The sequence below is a fragment of the Medicago sativa genome, chromosome 4, assembly GCF_051527215.1.
Source record: "Medicago sativa cultivar Bolivia chromosome 4, Bolivia_mono, whole genome shotgun sequence".
NCBI classification, from domain to species: domain Eukaryota; kingdom Viridiplantae; phylum Streptophyta; class Magnoliopsida; order Fabales; family Fabaceae; genus Medicago; species Medicago sativa.
In genome coordinates this window covers 86,953,646-86,974,338 of record NC_140752.1, presented here as the reverse complement: position 1 = coordinate 86,974,338, position 20,693 = coordinate 86,953,646, and the positions used below count along the sequence as shown (strand labels likewise).

Genomic DNA, 20,693 nt, shown 5'->3' with positions numbered 1-20,693 from the left:
TTTTCTTTTTGTAAACAAACAAAACTTACTAGTGATAAACAAATAAACAAAGCAGGTCAGAGAAAACCATGTGAGATCTTACAGCCAAGTCCACTCAAGCCATTTTGATAGTGAAAACAAAGAAGATGAAAAATCCAAACTCTCCATTAACATTTCATATGGCAGTTACTATTCAAGACTATGCATTTGCAATCAGAAGTTTGTCATATTCAATAAACCTAAACAATTGTTTGTCATGTGCCATGAGTTTAATCTGAAAAGCAATGACTGATCAATTTCATCTTATAGATCATCATGCACTATTGCCGATTGGAGTCAGTTGAAACATCAAATCCAGGAGGTATAAAAATAACATCATCCCATTTTGATGTAGAATTTTCCTGCAAAATTATTTTATTGTTAGTTTATATTTTCAAAATTTTACATAGAAGAAAAAAAAAACTCTCCCCCAAAAAAGAGGGAATAACAACATAGTGGTTGAATGAATCTATTCCCTTGAATTCCATTTTAGTAACATGACACTCACCTTCATTTCCTTTATTACATCCTCTAGAGCAGAAACCTGAAAAATAGATCATGTGTAAGTCTACTGAAACGAACAGGTCATACTTTCAGGGGGGCTATTGAAATCTGTACCTCGATGTCACCAGATTTTATTCTATTCAGCTGACCAGCTGCCTTTTCAAGTGAATTTTCCAAATCCTCCTGTAAAACATTCAAAATTTGAGTAGCGTAAAAATTTAGCTTCATTTATAACTACCTAAACTCAGGTAACTCAATGCAGGCACATTAACTACACCTTTCTGAAGAAAAGTGGACGATATCTCTTACTCTGGCTCTTCAATACCAGACTTCTTGACTGAAACACACCAATATAGCAATTCAAAATACTAGTTCAGGGATTCAAACAAGAAAAGAAAATAAATGAAATGCAATCACAAATTATGGTCCCAAGTACATTTGCAAGACATTAGACCAAAACTAATTCATAGTACCAGCCATTTCTTTTCTTCATAACACAAATATCATAAATCCATTAAACATATGGTACATTTGCAGGTCAAAGACCTTCAAACATCTAAAGGTGAAGGAGTTTTTTTAGGTCACTACTCACTATAGGTCTCTATGTAACTCACGCTTTTCAATAGCTACATGTTAGGTAATATATCTTAATAAATGAAAGCCGAGATGCAGGACTGAAATAGAGGACTTGCCTATTGATGGTAAGCAATAGGTGTCAGGTGTTTGCAGTTTTAAAGTTACCGGTAGAAGAAATGAATCATGCATGGTTTAGGAATTCATAAACGGGAGACTAATTTTTGGAATGAAAGAGAGGCGGGACTCAAGGGGTTTGCTGGCAAGAGTTTCTAACTAGCAGTGAATTACAAGAATTTAGATGGTCTATATTCAGGGCTTCATGGATAAAAACACTAAAAATTTAACATTTTTCTTTAAGACAGAGAATGAGTACTTGTTAGGTCATTAGCAAGCAATGATAGAGAGATCCAGGATGTCATTTATACAAAAAATTACGTCATGACACTGAAACAACTAACTAGAAGAAAGAAAGAAAGAATGGTTCACAAGCATTCCACCAATGAATCTCATCAACTCAACACAAATGAATCACAAATTCACAATTATCAGCACTATAAAATCTCGGCATAATATGTCTTATTAGTCCCTAAAAGAAGAATTTCTAAGAAACCCATCAAAGGCAGGATCAGAAATGTTGAGCAAAAGAATGAACATAAGCATGTGATTTTTTTTAAAACATAAATTACATATCATCAGACTGCTTAGAACACAGGACCTAAAACATAGTTAATGACATATCCAGACTGAAATATCATGAAAGAAGAACCTGGAAAACTGGAACACCGAAAAAGTCACCAGAAGGAATGCCAGATTTTTCCCTCTCCTGCAAAGCACAAACATAGGCAATCATTGTTGTATACCTCAAATGACAAGCAACAATCTAAGTAGATACAGGCAAATTTTAAAACTTACACCAACTAATTTAAGCATGAAAGAAGGATTTTTAAAAATTGCACCAAAGAAGCGTACGTACATTCAGTAGTATACCAGAGCAGTGAAGCTCTAATTCTAGGTATTCGTGAAAACAAATCAAAATTCTTTCTTGCTAAGAAGTTTTTATCCACGAGCGAATTTTATCCCCAAAGAAAGATTTTCCATCATGAATTGCATAAAGAGTATTAAAAAGAAACTCGTTCAAACAGGATATTATTTTACCCTCTTCCACCATAAGGTGGCATCATAATCAATCAAAATTCCAAGAATATCATTTAATAGCACAAAAGATAACATAAAGAGTGAACAAGGAGCCTTATTAATCATTTAGAGATGGAGCGATAAAAAAAATATAGAACGATTCAAGTTGTTATGTCATCAAAGTCAGCAGTCTAAGTACTTAGATTGACTGGCTCTTTGCAATGGTATCCAAGGTACTTTAGTTAAATTGTTGACATTCAAATCCTTATTGCTTCCATTCTGAAAAATATATTGTATTTCAACGAGTAATAGCGGCATATATTTTGTTTAACATTGAAGATAATTTTGACAAAAAAATATAAACCATTGGGCTTTGTTTGGGAGTACGGAGGGGAAGGGAAGAGGGGATAAGCAGAGGAGGAAAGGGAAGTGGAAGGGAGAGTAGTCTCCCTCCCACCTTGCATGGAGGGTTTTTTCTCTTCATAGGACCAAAACTCCCCAATATTTGAATAAATTTTTAAATCTTTCTTATCTCTCTATAACACTCTCATATCAAAGAAAATGTTAGTCATACATACTCTCTCATTCTCTCCAAAAACACTCTTCTAAATGAGGTGAAAGATTTCCTTTATTTCTCTTCCTTTCCCTCCTAACTCGCAAACAAAGCCTTAAAGAATTTCAATTATTTGGTCTCAATAATTTGGTTTGGTTTAGAAATTGGAGCTAATGCCTGATGTTAGCACCCTTTAGGCTTTACTATATTATTACGCATGTGTTTTGGATTACATTTTGCAAATAAGGGTTTGAGACCAAAATCGGATTTAACTAATGCTATGTAGATTTCGGATTTTATGCTAAAGAACTGTTAACTAAGAGTCAACTTAAAGGACATAAGGCTTAACGGGAGTTTGCACATTGGCATTACCAAAATTGAATTGCAAGAGTGGGAAGAAAGGCCACTATATAAAATATTAAAACGCCCTTTGAAATTTCTAGTTTGGTTATGTGAGTTTACTTTTACCAAGTTAAATTTGAGTCAAAGAAAATGTAACATGCACTCTCATCGTAAACTAGTTTTACACCGACTAGTTTTACAATGACGTCCAACAAGAATACAAGTTTTGGAAATGCTAGTTTTATCCAACGAGAATACAGTATTGTGCAGTTATTTTTAAGATGCAGTTATAAATAGACTTATGTGACAATATGCTGAGTTTTCATTGGACGGCGGTGCAAAACTAATTTACACTAACAGTTCATCCCATTGGTCTTAAACCAAACAAAATTACAAGGGTAAAATGAATGAATTACACAAAGAAAACCAAATAATCCAAAAGACAGAACCACTCACATGCAGTGCATTCTTGACTTGATCAAACTCCGGTATCAATCTAAACGCAACACCATTAACCTTAAGTTGAAACACCTACAAAACGTAACAAACAAGTTTCAAAAACCAAACCCAAACAAACAATAAACACAATCAAAAACAGAATAACAAAGAGAGAGTGTGACAAACCTTGTTAAGAGCAACAGGAACAACTTTGGAACCATTGGGCATAAGAGGGTCAATAGTGGTTACTTGATGAAGCAACGCTTCAGCGTCTTCTTTTTTGAAGCAAAAGAGACCGAGATTTTTTCCGGTGGAAGCACCGGAGACCAATAGGAACTCGTCGGTGGCGTTGCTGAGAGCGTAAACGGGAACGCCTTCGAGGCGCTTCTCGATTGCCTCCGTTGACATGGGTTTGACGGCGTTTTGGGCTATCCGGGCCCACGGAGGAGGGTTTGGACGGAGGTTTAGGTTGGCGGTGAGATTCTGGACTACGTTGTTGCAATGGGTTTGGAATTCTGACAGTGCTTTCTGGAAATTCTCGAAGTTCATTTTGGTTTCTGGTTGCGGTGGTTCCTTTGCGGTTGTTGCAGAGAGGTGAAGTGGGGGATATCGAAGGCTTTTGTGTTTGGGAAGAGGATAATTAAAAATGGTCTAAATCACATATTTACCCCTGGAATTTATGAATAAACAAAAAAAAACATCGATTTTAAATTAGGTCAAACAATATATTATATACTCCTTCAACTAACTTGCATCTAATTTCACTTCCATGAATTATATTCTTTAACAACAAATCAGTCTCAAAATAATATTACTTGCACACAAATTAGTTGCTATATTGAAAAATTGTAGTCGTTTAAAAATTGTCTAAAATCGTTTAAAATTAGGGTGTTTTTCTTATTTGTAAATTTCAAATGTGTAAATATTTGAACCCTACATTTTCAAAGGAAAATTGTTAATACCTTGCTCAATAAAATTAGAAAAGCTGTGAAAGGAATGTTTTTTGGATTTGGATAAGAAGTAACTGCGGGTGAAAATAGGTTGAACCAAACTACACTTTGCAATACCTAGGTCTAGTTTAAGCAAAAATTCCTAAGTTTAAGCTTGATTTGTAGTTTGTCGTATAATTATTTTTAGGCCTGAGTCCGAAACTTCATAAGTTTTGGGCATGTTTGCCCACATAAAAGTCTGTTTTAATATTCTAACATATTTTTTTTTTTTTTTATAATTTAACATATATGATACATGAAAGATTAATGTAGCTTATTTAGTTTAAAATACTGAAAAAGTTAACAAATTTATAATTTCATCGAAAGTAAAAAGGATTATAAAGAAATCTACAATATTTAATATAAATAATAACATTGATAAAAAAAATGATATTTGTATATACTTAAGTATGTCGGTTTGGTAGGTTTAAAAGTCTTTTTTTATAGGCCTATAGTCTGATATTTTAAGTTAAAAAGACTTCTAAAAAGTTTTAATCTTCCTTATTTAATTAAAAGTTTGACATGGACATGACGTAGACTAGTCGTGTCACATCTAACTTGTTCGCATTCTTGGAAGCGATGCTCATAATTGATTATCTAATTTGAAATATTCAATTTTAGATCAACGATCAAGATTGTCTATGAAGTGTTTCGATGAATGTAAAAGATTTCGATCAACGCCGTTGTATAAGCAAACTTGAGAAGAAAAAAACATAAAATTGATAATGGGCATTTAGTTTTTTTTTTTTATTGATATAGTTGCTAGAAATTCGTCCTTTGAATGAATGAATAAGTAGGGAAGTTAAGATTCGATAAAATGACTTTTGCATGTCATAATGTTTTTAATAACTAAACTATGCTCATCGCAATGAAAAAGATAACCGTTCGTATACGCTTAAATAATTTATTTTAATAATTCATTTATAAATTAAATGCATTAAAGTCACTAAAGCTAAAAATATCAACCCACATAATCCTTAAAAAAAAAAAATAAATCTCCCATATATTTTCGCATGAGAAATTCTAATATGGTCACGAGACCAAACAAATAGTGTTTGGTCACACACACATAAACAAATATTTTTTTAATGATGAAAAGAAAATTGATAACAAAATAATTAAATATTTTAAAGATAATATCTTCATGTGAGTGTGTCCAAAGACTATTTATTTGGTCTTGTGACCATGGAAGAATAGCTCTTTTCGCATATGGGCTTTTATCAACAACAGATTCTACTCTAGACGTGCAGCAGTTGACGAAAAACGTCACCGTATTATATGGGTTGACAGCTTCACATTTTTGCTATAAAACCAAAAATCCCTTAAACCAATCGTCACAAACACCATTCCTTTTGTTGCCGAAAAAGAGATTCATTCATACATTCGTACTTAGCACACAACACAGTTTCAAGGTATCATCATCTACTTTCTACTCTCCTATCGATTATTAGCTTGATCTTTCGCTTTCTCAATATTGAATTCGATTAGGTTTTTAGCCTTCTATTATTAGAGTTTAATTTTGTGTTATCTTTCTAATTCATAATTTTATCTGTCGGCTTTGTTTTTTTCTTTCATGTGATTCAAATTCTTCTGAATCGAACCGTTTGATGTTTTAACAATCACTCATGCGAAGATTTTCTTCATTAGTTCAATTTTTTGTTGATATGTCATAAGACGTTCATATAAATTTTGAGAAATGATATTTTGACAACCACTTTTTGACATCTTTTGGACAACTTTCTCTCTCATTCTCTCATACTTACATGATGTTGTTATCCTCTCTCTTCCTTTTTCTCTCTCTATTGTTTTTGACCAATAAGAAGTGAGAAAAACAAGGTTGTCAACAAAGTTGTCATCAAATGGATGTCAAAATATCATTACTCTTTTCATAAATTTTTACAACTGTATTGTGGAGTGTATGATTCAAAAACCTCCTTCAATTGGGTTATTGTTTCGATTGATTCTCTGATTGGAAACTATTTATAATTATAAAAGTGCTATGATGGAATAGGGGTTATTATCAGATTAGTTGATTGTCAGGGACAATTTGAAGAAGAGGCTTTTGTGTAAATTGAAATGATTACGTTGATTGATTTCATGCGTTCAGTTTTTGTTACCTGTAGTTTTGTCCTCTTTGTAGCGATCATTCCATCATTATAAAGAATTTGCAATTGATTCATTTGTATTTGTTTGTTTCTTATAATTTAGATGCAAATTTTTGTTAAGACCCTCACTGGCAAGACTATCACTCTCGAAGTTGAGAGTTCAGATACCATAGACAATGTTAAGGCCAAGATTCAAGACAAGGAAGGGATCCCACCTGACCAGCAGCGTCTCATTTTTGCTGGCAAGCAGCTGGAGGATGGCCGTACCCTTGCAGATTATAACATCCAAAAGGAGTCTACCCTTCATTTGGTGCTCCGTCTCCGTGGTGGTATGCAAATATTTGTGAAGACTCTCACAGGAAAGACCATCACCCTTGAGGTGGAGAGCTCTGACACCATTGACAATGTCAAGGCAAAGATACAGGACAAAGAGGGTATCCCACCAGATCAGCAGAGGCTCATCTTTGCTGGAAAACAACTTGAAGATGGCAGAACCTTGGCTGATTATAACATTCAGAAAGAGTCAACTCTCCATCTTGTGTTGCGACTTCGTGGTGGTATGCAGATTTTTGTGAAGACCCTTACCGGAAAAACAATTACTTTGGAGGTAGAGAGCTCGGACACAATTGACAATGTAAAGGCTAAGATACAGGACAAGGAGGGTATCCCTCCAGACCAGCAGAGGCTCATTTTTGCTGGAAAACAGCTCGAAGATGGCAGGACTCTTGCTGATTACAACATCCAGAAAGAGTCAACTCTTCACCTTGTTTTGCGTCTACGCGGTGGTATGCAGATTTTCGTGAAGACTCTTACTGGCAAGACAATTACTTTGGAGGTAGAGAGCTCGGACACAATTGACAATGTAAAGGCTAAGATACAGGACAAGGAGGGCATTCCCCCGGACCAGCAAAGATTGATTTTTGCTGGAAAGCAGCTCGAAGATGGCCGGACTCTTGCTGATTATAACATTCAGAAAGAGTCTACCCTCCACCTTGTCCTTCGTTTGAGGGGAGGTATGCAGATATTTGTGAAGACATTGACCGGAAAGACCATTACCCTAGAGGTAGAAAGTTCAGACACAATTGATAACGTAAAGGCAAAAATACAGGACAAGGAGGGAATCCCACCAGATCAGCAGAGGTTGATCTTTGCTGGGAAGCAGTTAGAGGATTGAAGGACCCTTGCTGACTACAACATTCAGAAGGAGTCTACACTTCACCTTGTGTTGCGTCTTCGTGGTGGAAATTAAGTATCTGTGTTTACTGAGTGGTTTTTCAATGTGTGGGATGGGAATTCTTGCAGGTCTTTTTTGGTTTTAAGTTTCAGAACTTGTTATTGCATGGGTCTTGGTAATGGCCCTTAAAACTAGGTTTGTTTTGCTATTTGTATAGCTCTGTTCTCACATTTAACTTCATCAATTTGAACTATTTGCTATTTTCTGAGTGATTGATCAAGTACTCACTAGTTCTTCAACTGAAGTTCAAGATATTATTGTACATTCTATTTCATTACTGCTCTTCTGAAATCTGAGAAAGTAAAAGTTATGTGTTTTTATCTTGGGTGTAGGTTAATTCGTATCGTACTTTTTTCTCATTTAACAAAATAAATAAATTCTGGTTTGGTCACAAACCAGATTTGGTATGACATAAATTTATTGCCTGAGTTTTTCTCTTCTTATGCTCCACGGGCAGAAGGGTTAAACCTGATAGAAAGCTTAAGAACCAATGAGTCTTCATTGAATATTGATTGTATAATTTGTATTCTATCTAACTAATGTGTTGTCCTAGAACTTGTAAAACTCATTGCAAAGCTGTCACAATTGACAAAACTTTACTCCAAGAAGAGCTCATAATGAAATAAATTGCAGTTAGTGAACAAGAGACAGCATAGAGTAGTTATGTAGCTATATATATCTAAAATTAAATTGGTGGTGAAGGAATATGATCAAGTAGTATTTCTCTGTAATATTTTCTCCAATTGCACGCCTTGATACAGTCATAATATGATTGCATTAGTTTAGATGCAAAGTGCGAATTCTTAATGGTTTATTAACATGTGGCGATTTTGTTAGAACCCTTTTGCAATTTATAAAGAAAACCGCGGGGCTTCAAGTCAAGAGGGAGGAAAAGAAGGTTTGCAAGGAAAAGAGGAAATTGTATGGTATTGGTTCTTCATGACCCGGTACAGTAAGATCATCATCATCTACAAAAAAAAAAAAAAACCTTAGAACAATAAAAAACCAATTAAAGCTATTTGTATGTAAAGAATATTCATGTAATACAAAAGATTGCAGTTCATGGCATTATAAGATCAAATAATTTTTCTCAAGGAGAAGGTAAAGTCAATGCACTTGTTCATGCAACAACATTTAACTTATTACATCATATCTCACATGCCATACAAAAAGTAAGCATTGCAAGCAAAGCAACAGAATAACAGAGCTCAAATGTGTTCAACCAGAGATTTCTATGGATTTAACTTCAGGTTTCTTAACCTCTTCCTTAGGAACAGTAACAACGAGAACACCATTCTCCATCTTTGCTTTCACTTGATCCATTTTCGCATTCTCTGGCAACCTAAACCTCCTCGTGAATTTTCCACTGCTACGCTCCACGTGATGCCATTGATCGTTCTTGTCTTCTTTCTCAGCATTCCTCTCTCCCCTTATTTGAAGAACCCTATCATTTCAACTTTCACTTCCTCCTTCTTCAGTATAGGAAGATCAGCCTTTAACATGTGTCTTCTCGGTTTAATTTCTTCTTGATTCCTTTGTACATACCATCTCTTTCACAATCCAACACTAACATTGGCGACCTTCTTTCATGACGAAAATGAGAACTCTTTATAATTAACATAAATTCGGTCTTTATTGCTTGTTGACGAACCCAACTAATCATATCATATCTGACTTTCTATTTATCGTCTATGAAAAGGTAAGGCGTCATATCTAATCATTATCATGAAGTTTTGAAACACTAGAACCAACGATTTTATCTTTAGAATCAACGGAAGCTTCGACAATTTTTGTTTCAATTCGAGGGAAGCTTCAACAATAAATGGTTTGAATTCATCAGAAGACTCAACAATATTTTATTTTGACTCAACATAACTACCAACTGAATGTTCAATCTTACTCCCTCCGGTCACATTTATAATCAAAAAAACACTTTTTAGGTTCATTGAATACATAATGTATTTGGTCTATATATATATTGACCAAATACATTATGTATTCAATGAACCTAAAAAGTGTTTTTTTGATTATAAATGTGACCGGAGGGAGTAACTATAAGTAAATTATAACATAATAACATCAATCAATGCAACACAATTAAAGGAATAAAACACAGTTTATAGGGCTGACTAGAACATGAGTTACAACCTGATCCCAAGAACAATTCCTAACTCTGATTCTATTCGTCACATCAGGTTCAAAAAAATTCATCAAAAAATAGAAATATAAACGGGTTAAAAGAAGCCGTATTTGTTTCTTGACGTCAAATGAGTGTTCACACTAGACATCCTTTAGGAGTCATTCTTTGATCCTGAGATACATTTTTTGCAAAAAAAAAAAAGTTCAACTTTTGAAATGGGTGGAATATGACAGTAGGGTGGCGAAAGAAAAGTGTAACCCAAGTGAGGTTTGCGATATATGCATGTTAACTTTGGAAGGGTTAAATATGTTTTTGATCCCTATAAATATGTCAACTTTTTGTTTTAGTCCCTCTAAAAACTTTCTTTAATTTTTAGTCCCCAAAAGTTTTTCATCTTTACTTTTGGTCTCTCTTTTCAAGTAAACTCATATGTAGAATTCATATTTTTAAATAAAAATTTGCAGAAAAATTTAAAATATTGTAAGAATCTCTCACAAAAAAATAGAATTTTTTAATATAACATGAATTAAATATGAATTTTTATATTTTTGGCGATTAAAAATTCATATTTAATTTATGTTTTGTAAAAAATTTCTAATTTTTTTGAAAGATTTTTACAATATTTTACACATTTCAGCACAATTTCATTAAAAAATACAAAAATTAACTTAAAAATAGGGACCAAAAGTAGCGATTGAAAATTTTATAGGGACTAAAAGTTGAAGGAAAATTTTAAAATGACTAAAATGAAAAGTTGATATATTTATAGAAAGAAAAACATATTTAACCCACTTTAGAATGACTCGTAAGTCACGTTCACTATCAAACGACTCCTAAGTTTTGTTCAACAAATAACAGTTTGTAATTTCATATGGAGTTAAAGTTTGAGGTGTTTGGGAGCCATTCTACTTAAAGAGCAATTTTCACAAAATATTACTCGACAATATCCGATCGAAACAAAATACTAACGAGCATTGCTATTTATCTAGAGAGTTTTTATCAAGAATTTATCGAGAAAAGATCTCAACCAATTAAAGTTGTTATTTGACAGAAATCAAGGGAGGTAATGATGCGTAATTAAGGAAAGATGTTAGCAAATACACCGTTTTAAAATTTTTTTGATAAATTTTGTCACTATATCTATCATTTCCCAATACTAATTGACATCAACCAATGCTAACACATGCGATTTTTCAATACAGACCAGCGAATCGTGCTATGAACGAGACAAATTCTCCCAATCATTTATCTTTTCATGCAATTAAAGGACCAAATTTGTCTCATCCTAGAAAAGAGTACCAAAGTTTGTTGTTATGCAATTAAATACTTCATTATTAATCTTCTAAGTCACGTTCCAACACTAACAAACAACCACAACTAAAATTTCTTAGATCAACCAGTCAGGCATGATTCAATCAACAAGATACCCAACAAAACAATCACATGGTGGGGTTCCTATTGCACCACTTAGTTCACCAAATTATTATATGACCCTACCGTCTATTCCTGAGATGGAATCTCTCTATGTTTACATAACTTTTGGCGAACCAAAATATTGTCTCAACAAAGAGAAATAATACTATTTAATAATTCAGAATCAGTATAACTAGATAAATTATTGATGTGTTTCAAGAAACTAAACTACAACCCACTAATTAGGTTGATAGGATAATGTTGGTTTAGGACGTTAGAGTGTGTCAATATCTCATGTTTGATTTTTTTTGAAGCGTAAGTTAGTTTAACTTGTTTTAAAAAAAAATAATCTAAACTATGGAAATAATCTGACCAGTTTAATAGAAGATAAAAATTTCAATAGAATGGCATGACATGATCTAAGATATATATGGTTTGTTATTTGATTGCAAAATGAAACTTTACGGTGAAGAAAATGTTGAAAATGAGTTGTGAACTGCTGCATATGGTCCAAACCAGACGACGACAAGTCACAGGTCTTTGGTCAACAACAGAAGGACAAAACAAAGACCAACGTAGAAAAAAAAGTGTCAAATGCTTCCCAATTCCGATCACACAATATGCTGAAGAAGGGACCAACGTACATAACAAATAATACTACGTAAATACAAGAATTTCACTTCCAAAAACATTAAAAGTTAATTTCAAATGTCTAGTTAAAAAATATTGTAAATAAACAAAACATGATAATTTAGAGCACAAACTATATACGAAATACATCCATGGATTTCGAAATCAAGGCTTATTTTTTAGTTTTGTAAGTTAAAAAACTTGCAGATTTGACATTTTAAATTGAATAGTCTTAGTTTTTTTTTTTTTTTGAATGAAGTCTATTAGTTATTTATTGAATAACGAATCGTTGATTATCACTATCCTGTCAAAAAAATAATCAATTATCATTATTATTTTTATTTCAATGTATAAAAACACTTCAACAATTGACAATATTTTTATAATGTAGTAGTTACTTCGATAGATAGTTAATAAATCATTTTGGGTCTATAAAAAAATAAAATAAATCATTTTGGAAGTGTGATTCTTGAATAGAACGGTGGAAGTAGTAAATCAGTTTTATTGAAGTGCTTTGGACCATCAAATATTGTTTTTTTTTTTGTTTTTTTTTTTTTTATGGGTATGATACTCATAATAGGCCGGTGCAAGTATATATTGTAGTACTACAAAACATGCTAATTAGGGAAAAAGTGATGTTTAAATATGGTGCATGTAATGGTGATTTATCCCCGTTGAATTTATTTGTGCCGGTATATATATATATATATATATATATATATATATATATATATATATATATATATATATATATATATATATATATATATATATATATATATATGTCTCTCTCCACGTTGTTGAAGCATACACATGGGCTACTCACGTACGTATACTTAATGCGTATCATGTAGAATCATCCATCAACCCATTAACTTTGTCCCATTGAAAAGTATAAAAACCAAAATAAGAAGCTAAGCCTAAGATAGTGAAAGGTGAATGAGGTTTTCATTATGGTTGGTGGGATTTAGCTGCTCCGATCATCTCTCATCTTAAAAGGGATAGTTATTAGTAACACATATATACTCAACATTTATTATGCATGTATACTTAATAATATCACTAATCATATCAGTTGATGTAGAGGTTGATCCTCTTTTCTCTTGACAACTACTTAAAACATGAGAAAAATTAACCAATAATTCAATAATAAAATGTACATATATAGTATTAAAAATGTAAATAGACATCTTTTTTTTCTCTGTGTTTTTTGTTGTTGTTGATAAATACAGTGATAGGCAATGTTAATACAACAACACAATATCATATCAATTGATAGATACGGTCTGTATTTTTGTGCAGCATTATGAAAATTAAGAGAGAAAAAAGTTTGCAGTTTAATAGGGGGACACACCTTATCACAGTAGGATCTGAGGAGTGTGAGCAATATTATGTTATCAGCAGCGGTGGAGATTGTCACGTGCAGCTCATGTGGACAACCCCACACCACAAGAACGACGAAAAGACTCAAATACTCTTTCAATAATAAACTTTGGATGCGGAACAAACACACACGGGACGGAACTGAAAAGAAAACAGCACACACACGAGGATTGAAATGAAAAGGCGTACGTGTTCCATCAACGGTGTCATACCCGAAATTTTTTGTGTACATGTAATCGTCTATTTTCTTCAAGTACATCTACGATAAAAAATTAGGTATAATTGTCATGTTATTTTCATATATTTAGTTATTTCGATACTATTTTAAATTTTAGATCACAACCAAACTCTAATGTACCAAAATTGTCGCGTAACTATTAATTTATACTTACATATAATTTTTGTCATACTAAAACGAAAACTTTAAAAATGATAGTTAACCCTTCTACCTCGTTGATTTGATTGCAATGTTGGAGTAAAAATCCTAGTTTAGAGATTCAAGCTTTTGAACTATTGTACCTTGTATGCCACTTTACAATTTTATTTTAGAGAATAAAAAATGTAAAATATATAAAAGTATATTTTTATTTTAAGTTTAAAAATTCTATTCAACCCCCTCATGCCTTTGCCTTTGTCAATGAAGATATTTTTACTTTAAGATTTCGTTATCCTTTATGTTTGTGTGAAATATAATTAACAATAAAATCTTAATTAACTAACTAACATACTCCCAAATCGATGTTAGTTAAATTTTCTTATGTTGCATCTCAAATCTCATATCCCCATAGTAACAAAATATAAAATGTAGGTTGATAACACAAACGAAACTGATGTAAAGAGAATAGGGAATTAATGATTTTTTTTTTTTTTTAAGATCTTATTTCAAAATAATATGGTCAAAATAAATAAAGTCATTTCTTATGATAGAATAAATTTAATAGGAGTATAATAATTAGTTTGACTAAAAATGAATTTAAAATTAATTAATTGATAGTAGCTATACTACCCGTTAGCCGTACGCACATGGAGCTTGGGCCCTACGTATTTCTGCGGCGTTGTTCCAAATCAGGGTTCACTCACTCACTCACTCCCCACTACCACTCTCAACTTACTCCTCCTTCTTTCTCTAACAAACAACACTTCGTTTCTCCGTTTTTATTAATATTCCTATTCTTCTTCTTTTTTTCACTTCCATTTCATCATTATCCTCTTCTTCTTCTTCTTCTTCTTCTTCTTCTTCTTCTTCCTCCTTTCTTTCTTTCGTTGGCCTTTTCTTTTCTTTCGTTGACTTTTTCTCTCACTCTTCCTAATGCATCACCAAGATCAAACCAAAACTCACACTCCAGGTACTTCCTTTTTCTTTCCCCTTTTCTTCTTTTCTTTTTCATATTTTTATTTATTTATTTCTCTTTCTTGGTTTACATGCTTTTACGGAAAGTCCTTGTCTTTCTGGGTTTTCTCAGTTGTTTCGTTTTGAAAATAGCATCTTTGTTCTTTTCATGTTAAAGGGTCAAAAGGGTTAACATTTTTTTTTTTTTTTTGTGTATTTTTTTTTAAGGGAACGAGAATCATGGAGTTTATGTGTGTCACAAATGTGGTTGGCCTTTTCCAAATCCACATCCCAGTGCTAAACATAGACGTGCTCACAAGAAGATCTGTGGAACCATTGAAGGTTACAAAGAAGAACAAACCAATTTCAATGGTTCAGATGATGATTACAAAACACCAGGTAAGTTTACAGTTACAATATGTATTGTTTAATTTAACATTGTTGTTGGGAAATAATAGGAAATTACAATTAAGATATGCTTTGTTTAATTTAACTTTCCAAAATATGATGGTTTGCTAAATAATGTGTTGATATTTTTTAGGTTTGGTTGAGTTGGGTTCAAACAATGACAAGGGTAATGATGGAATTGAAAGGAAATTTAGTAGATCAGAAAGTGAGGTGTATTCAGATGCTGTTGATGATTTTCCGGATAGTGGACTAAGTCAAGGAGTTAAACAGAATTTGCAACAAGAACATAATTTGAACTCAGGTACTCCTTTAATGTCTTCCAAGTACAATGTCTTTTTTTTATTAAAATTGACATGACTTTACTTTATTTAGCCGGTGTTTGGATTTTGACGAAATTGTGGTTACACTATGCGGCTCTCAGAAGCTTTAATTTGTAGCTTCATGAAAAATTATGATTAACTTAGTCAATAGGATGTTAGATCTACCAAGACATCGCGTATCCAAACATAGCATTACTTGGTCATAACTCATACGTATGGACTTGTGGCACAGTAGAAAATTTGTTGCTGGATTAATTATAAATTTAGGAAATGTGTTTTTCCCTTTTTATGAGTGTTATTTAAGCCTCTAAAGCTTTTGAATTTGTTTGTCACCTTGTTTAAAATTTAATGACTTTAGGCTTAAGGGAGAAGTTTGGTACAACAAGAAAACAGTTTTTGAATCTATTTCCATTGCCTGTTAAAATATGGTTGGTGGCTAGTTTTGCAACAGCCTCCCACCTCCCACTTTTCATGAAAAATGATTTATTTATTTTCTGCACCAAGAAATGTTAGAACTAATGGCTGGTAGTTTGAGAAAGATATTTTGAAAATACTAATTTATAATTTTATATTGATTTGGCTTTTCTCAAGTGGAAAATGCACCTTAGGGTATAAAGTGCGTAGTTGTAACTTGATTTGAAAATCAACGGAGTATATGTAACAATACCATAGTTGCACGCCTGCAAGTGCATGTATTTTTGTCGGTGTTATCTACAGCGGATGGCGGTCTGTGGCAGAGACCGAAAATTCCAAAATTTCAGCTGCCTTAATACGCTATTAAAGCGGAGTGTGGTGGGATTCTGACCGCCATTCACCATATTGGAAACCTCAAAATCCGATACCGATTTGGCGCCATGGCGCCGCTATAACTTCAATTCGATAACCCTGATTTTTGTACGATTTCAACTTTTGACACTTCACCCTCTGAAGTGCATCTCTCACTTTAAGTGATTCAAATCCAATTTATATTACAATCTACGAGTATTTCAGAATTCTGCACACATGATTACACATTCATTTTACGAAAATGAAATCCACAAACATTGAATATGCATTTTTTTTTTTTTTTTATGTTTTATCTGTCTCAATCCAATTTTTTTTCTTATCTGTAATTCTATAATGTCTGATTATTTGTTTCACAGCTGCAGATGTGAGTCCACTTATTGCTGGCTCAAGCAATGACTGCCAAATTATAAATCCAAAAATTATGCAAAGTGAAAGTTTTGAAGTGGGAAATATAGGTGGGACGCAAAGTCAATTGCCAGGCTCTACTGTGGATCCATTAACAAGCTCAATTGCAGATTCAAAGAATGAAGAATCGAGCATTGTGCATGGCGATGGTTTTTCTGGTTTGTCAAGTGACTCAAGTCTCAGCATAGCTGAAGCCATGCCCAATTTATTGCCAGAAAAAAATATTTATGCTGGTGAAAATGTGACAGATTGTAGTTTGGTGTGTGATGAAAAGGAGCTTAATTTGAAAGGAAGCGATGAGGTAAAATCAGAAAAAGACAGGGTTGAAATCATGGAGTCAACTGATAACGTTGTAGGTGAAACATATGAAGGAACTTCTAAAATAGTAGTTAACGAAGCAATTTCCCTGGATCATGACATGGGCGATGGAGCTGTTAATCCGAAGGAAAAGAAGGAACCTGGGTCCCTTTCTTTGCTGCCCCAGTATGAATTTCCTCAAGAAGTAAACTCGCCAATAATCACGAACGAGGCTCAGGTAGAATCTGCGCATGCAATACATTCTACTACTTGTAATGAAGTCGAGGTTTTGCCACAAAAGGAAGACGTGAATGTTAATATTGATCCACTTCCTGTGCATGATGATAAACTTGATGCAGCTTATCCTGGGAGCGTGTCATTGAAACATGAGGAACATGTTACTGAGGAAAATAATTTTCATTTCAACACAAACCAGTTGAGTGAAAGAAGTGGTGTACTCTCTTCAGAGATGCATGTTATGGATAATGACACGAAGACTGAAAATATACATGCTGAAGATTGCTCTGAAGTTTCTTTGGTTGAGCTCACAACTGAAACTTATCAAATATCGCATGAAATCGGAGTGTCTACGAAAACTGAGATGAATGAGAATAATTTTCCTGAAGAGCATGGACCTGATGAAATTCATGAAAGTTCTCAACCTGAAAGTAGTTTAATGGTCTCAGCAAATGAATTTCAGAGGGAGGCATCCTTTCGGTCTGCGACTGATGAAACATTTAGCATCATCAGTAATGACACAACTGAAATAAACGATGCATCTGTAGTTGGAAAGGTTGCAGGAGCAGATGTGGAAAGTGACACTGAAGTTATAGTGAAAGATTTTCAACCTCGTAGTGACCACTTGCAATCAGAAGTTGAGCAATCAAGTGAGTTATTTAGGAATAATAGTGATGATGCTGGTGAAAATGGTAAAATTGAAGATGAAATCAATAGCAATATCAAGTTATATGAAGAGAATAAGAAACCGACTGGTATTGCTGCTGACTCGCACGAAGAACAGGATGAACAGCTATCAGTGAAGGCTGCTGAAGACTTTTCTCGCAAGCATACATCACATTCTTCGACAAATGCTGAGCTTTCTGCTGAACCGGATTCCGCCGTTGAAGATGATTCAATTGGAGAGCCTGTTCAAGATCAAAGCCGTAATAACTTGGTTAAACTTGGTTCATCTGGAATTGATACTTCTGCTGACTCACATGAAGCACGGGATGCACAACTGTTAGTGAAGGCTACAGAAGACCTTGCCAGCAAGTATACATCACATTCTTCTATATATTCCGGGGCTTCTGCTCGACATGATTCTGCTGTTGAAGATAATTCAGGTGAAGTGTCTAGAGTTACTGCTGTGCCAATGCCGGTTGATGATCAAAGCAATAATAACTTGACTAAATTAACTCCACCTGGAACTGATGTTTCAGTTGACTCTGGTAGCCGGCGTGACAGTTTGGAAGGCAACTGGGGTTCTGGTTCAGGTATGTACACCGTCATTGTTGCCTTTCTTTATTTGCACAAAGCACTAAAGCAAAAAGAATTTAATAACTTTTTTCACACGATCCTTTAAACAGTTATCTCGATGATATCCGACGTACCCGCTGTTACTGATGTGGAAACTTTACCATCAACCGGTTCGCTGGCATCGACAGAAGCAGGCAAATCAGACTTGAACGTCCGACAAGCTGCACCTGCTGAGAGACAGCTGTCTGGAAAATCAGAAACATTTGAGCTGCCATCTTTCACAACATTGGTTGAGCCTAGCCACGTGGCTAGTCCTAAAGGCGCCACTTCTGAAACCGCAAAACCACAACAGTCAAATTCCACCTCACCAGCTGGTTGGTTCCCAACTTTAAATCAGGTTATCAATGAGTCTGAAGCGAAAAAGAAGAATGAAGAAAAAATCGCCAAGATAACAAACCAGAGCAGAAGTAAAGAGCACACACCTCTCAAGAGTCTTTTGGGTGAGGCTACTCCTAGCAACAAGCCGAAATCACCAAAAATAGAAGAAAATAATGGTTCTGGATTGACAACTGTTAACTCAATTCTTGGTCCTGAGTCCCCTTCAGCGACTCAAGTGGTGAAAGAAAAGGCTGCAAATGAATGGAACTCTCCAGCAAGATATCCTGCAAATATCAAGAGGGAAAAAAAGAAATTGAAGAGCAGACCATTTTGGATACAGTTGGTTTGTTGCACAACAGTGGATCCTCAGCGAAGGTAGAAGAAAAGAAGATTGCTATTTGCTCTCCTGTTCTTATGGATTCTGGTTATTATTTGTTCTCTATTGTTTTTTTAGTTATCTGTCATAGATTTTAGGTGCATATTTTAATGTGTCTTAGATGGTTGCCAAAGTTTCATAGTATTCTCTATCGTCGACACTTAGGAGTTGCGTTGTAAAGGTAGACTATCTTCAGTTTTTATTTTTATCAGTGAGATCTTACTACTTATGTTGATTGTGTAATGAGTTGTCTAAATCTTAGTTTGGTGGTTGACTCTCAATTTTGCGTATAGTCTCCCAATGCATTTTAAACAGAAATGGATAATAAAAACACGAATATTATCACTGTCAGTTCCGAGGATAAATAAGAGCATTCATTCATTCAAAACAACATAACCCTATAGAAGATGCCCTATAAAATTCATTTCAAATTTTAGGTGGCTGAGGAAGGATAGTGTAATGTAGAACTCAAACACTGCCTGGTGATCAGAATTCAAAAATCCTTCGGTGTTAGAATGTGTATACGAAACTCTCAAGGCATTTTTCTTTAAGTACTAACGAGAAGATTTGAGTGTATTCCTCCTTTAGAGGCCGGCTTGGTGAATTGGGACTTTCAAATGTGCATATCTAGATGGTAAGCTAGCGACGCATGACATAGTGGAAAAAACCAACAATCAGTCCGAATTTAACATCATGTCAACTTGTAGATCACTTATGACTCATTTTTTAAACTTTAAATAAGTTTTGTCAGGAGACAAACAAATTTCTTTGCCTATTCGCTAACTAGGGCGTCAAGGTTGTATGCTAGTCGTCAAGTCATTGATTTGATTCTATCTTGTATTACATTAATTGTTATGAATGAATTAATATAAGATTATTTTGGTCAAAAAAATTAATGGTAAGTGATATAATTAAGTGATTAATTTGACAACAAATTTGAAATAAATTATTTGATTAGATGAAATTGCTCAACATAATTCACGGACAAAATATTTTTTAACTATTTTCAAATTTCATAGCGGAGATACTGACTCCTACAATTTTAAAGGGTGAATTGGTGGTTTGCTATTTTTTTAAGTATGTGTGTGATTAAATAAATAATTTCAATTGATAAAAATGTTGAAATTATTGAGGACGTCACAATAACGTGGAATTGATTTTTTTTAAAATGATAAGCTAAAATGGGTGTGAACACGTCGATGTGATCATAACTCGATTGACAAAGATTTTAAAACCGTGGTTGTATCTAACACAACCTCACAAAACTGGCTTATGAGAGGAAAATTACCCTCACTTATAAATACATATCGAGGTCATCTCTCAATCGATGTGAGACTCTTTTAACACCCCTCGTACCCAAAACTATTGGACTTGATGCGTTTATATAAATGTAGGTGACTCGATAACGCATACTAAATACCAAATGACTTAACAAATCTTGATGCTCTAATACCATCT

General features: G+C 33.8%; 3 protein-coding genes and 1 pseudogene across 8 annotated transcripts; 2 read left to right on the top strand and 2 right to left on the bottom strand.

The window, feature by feature from the left end:
• Positions 1-4,267, bottom strand: TIC22-III (Tic22-like family protein). Of its 2 annotated transcripts, XM_085704948.1 has the most exons (7): positions 3,752-4,267; positions 3,584-3,658; positions 1,865-1,921; positions 800-859; positions 637-705; positions 527-562; positions 1-380 (listed from the first exon to the last, which is right to left on the bottom strand). In XM_085704948.1, the coding sequence occupies exons 1-7, from the start codon at positions 4,112-4,114 to the stop codon at positions 300-302; spliced, it is 741 nt and encodes a 246-aa protein (XP_085561074.1). In that variant the 5' UTR covers positions 4,115-4,267; the 3' UTR covers positions 1-299. The 2 variants fall into 2 exon arrangements, with proteins under 2 accessions (XP_085561074.1, XP_085561075.1); XM_085704949.1 differs by lacking the exon at positions 800-859.
• A 1,623-nt stretch (positions 4,268-5,890) lies between these two features.
• On the top strand, positions 5,891-8,167 carry LOC146933204 (polyubiquitin-like). Its single transcript, XM_085704943.1, has 2 exons — positions 5,891-5,966; positions 6,763-8,167. Exon 2 carries the CDS (start codon positions 6,763-6,765, stop codon positions 7,831-7,833), a length of 1,071 nt encoding a protein of 356 aa, XP_085561069.1. The 5' UTR covers positions 5,891-5,966; the 3' UTR covers positions 7,834-8,167.
• Positions 8,168-8,373: 206 nt separating this feature from the next.
• Positions 8,374-9,512, bottom strand: LOC146933203 (18.1 kDa class I heat shock protein-like; annotated as a pseudogene). Its single transcript, XR_015007394.1, has one exon. The product of XR_015007394.1 is annotated as an 18.1 kDa class I heat shock protein-like (transcript).
• A 5,040-nt stretch (positions 9,513-14,552) lies between these two features.
• On the top strand, positions 14,553-19,516 carry LOC146933202 (Pentatricopeptide repeat (PPR) superfamily protein). Of its 4 annotated transcripts, none has more exons than XM_085704942.1 (6): positions 14,553-14,805; positions 15,018-15,188; positions 15,331-15,498; positions 16,666-18,348; positions 18,445-18,498; positions 18,592-19,516. In XM_085704942.1, exons 1-6 carry the CDS (start codon positions 14,769-14,771, stop codon positions 19,236-19,238), a joined length of 2,760 nt encoding a protein of 919 aa, XP_085561068.1. In that variant the 5' UTR covers positions 14,553-14,768; the 3' UTR covers positions 19,239-19,516. The 4 variants fall into 4 exon arrangements, with proteins under 4 accessions (XP_085561068.1, XP_085561067.1, XP_085561066.1 ...); XM_085704941.1 differs by having other exon boundaries at positions 16,660-18,348; XM_085704940.1 differs by having other exon boundaries at positions 16,666-18,498.
• Positions 19,517-20,693: the final 1,177 nt, after the last annotated feature.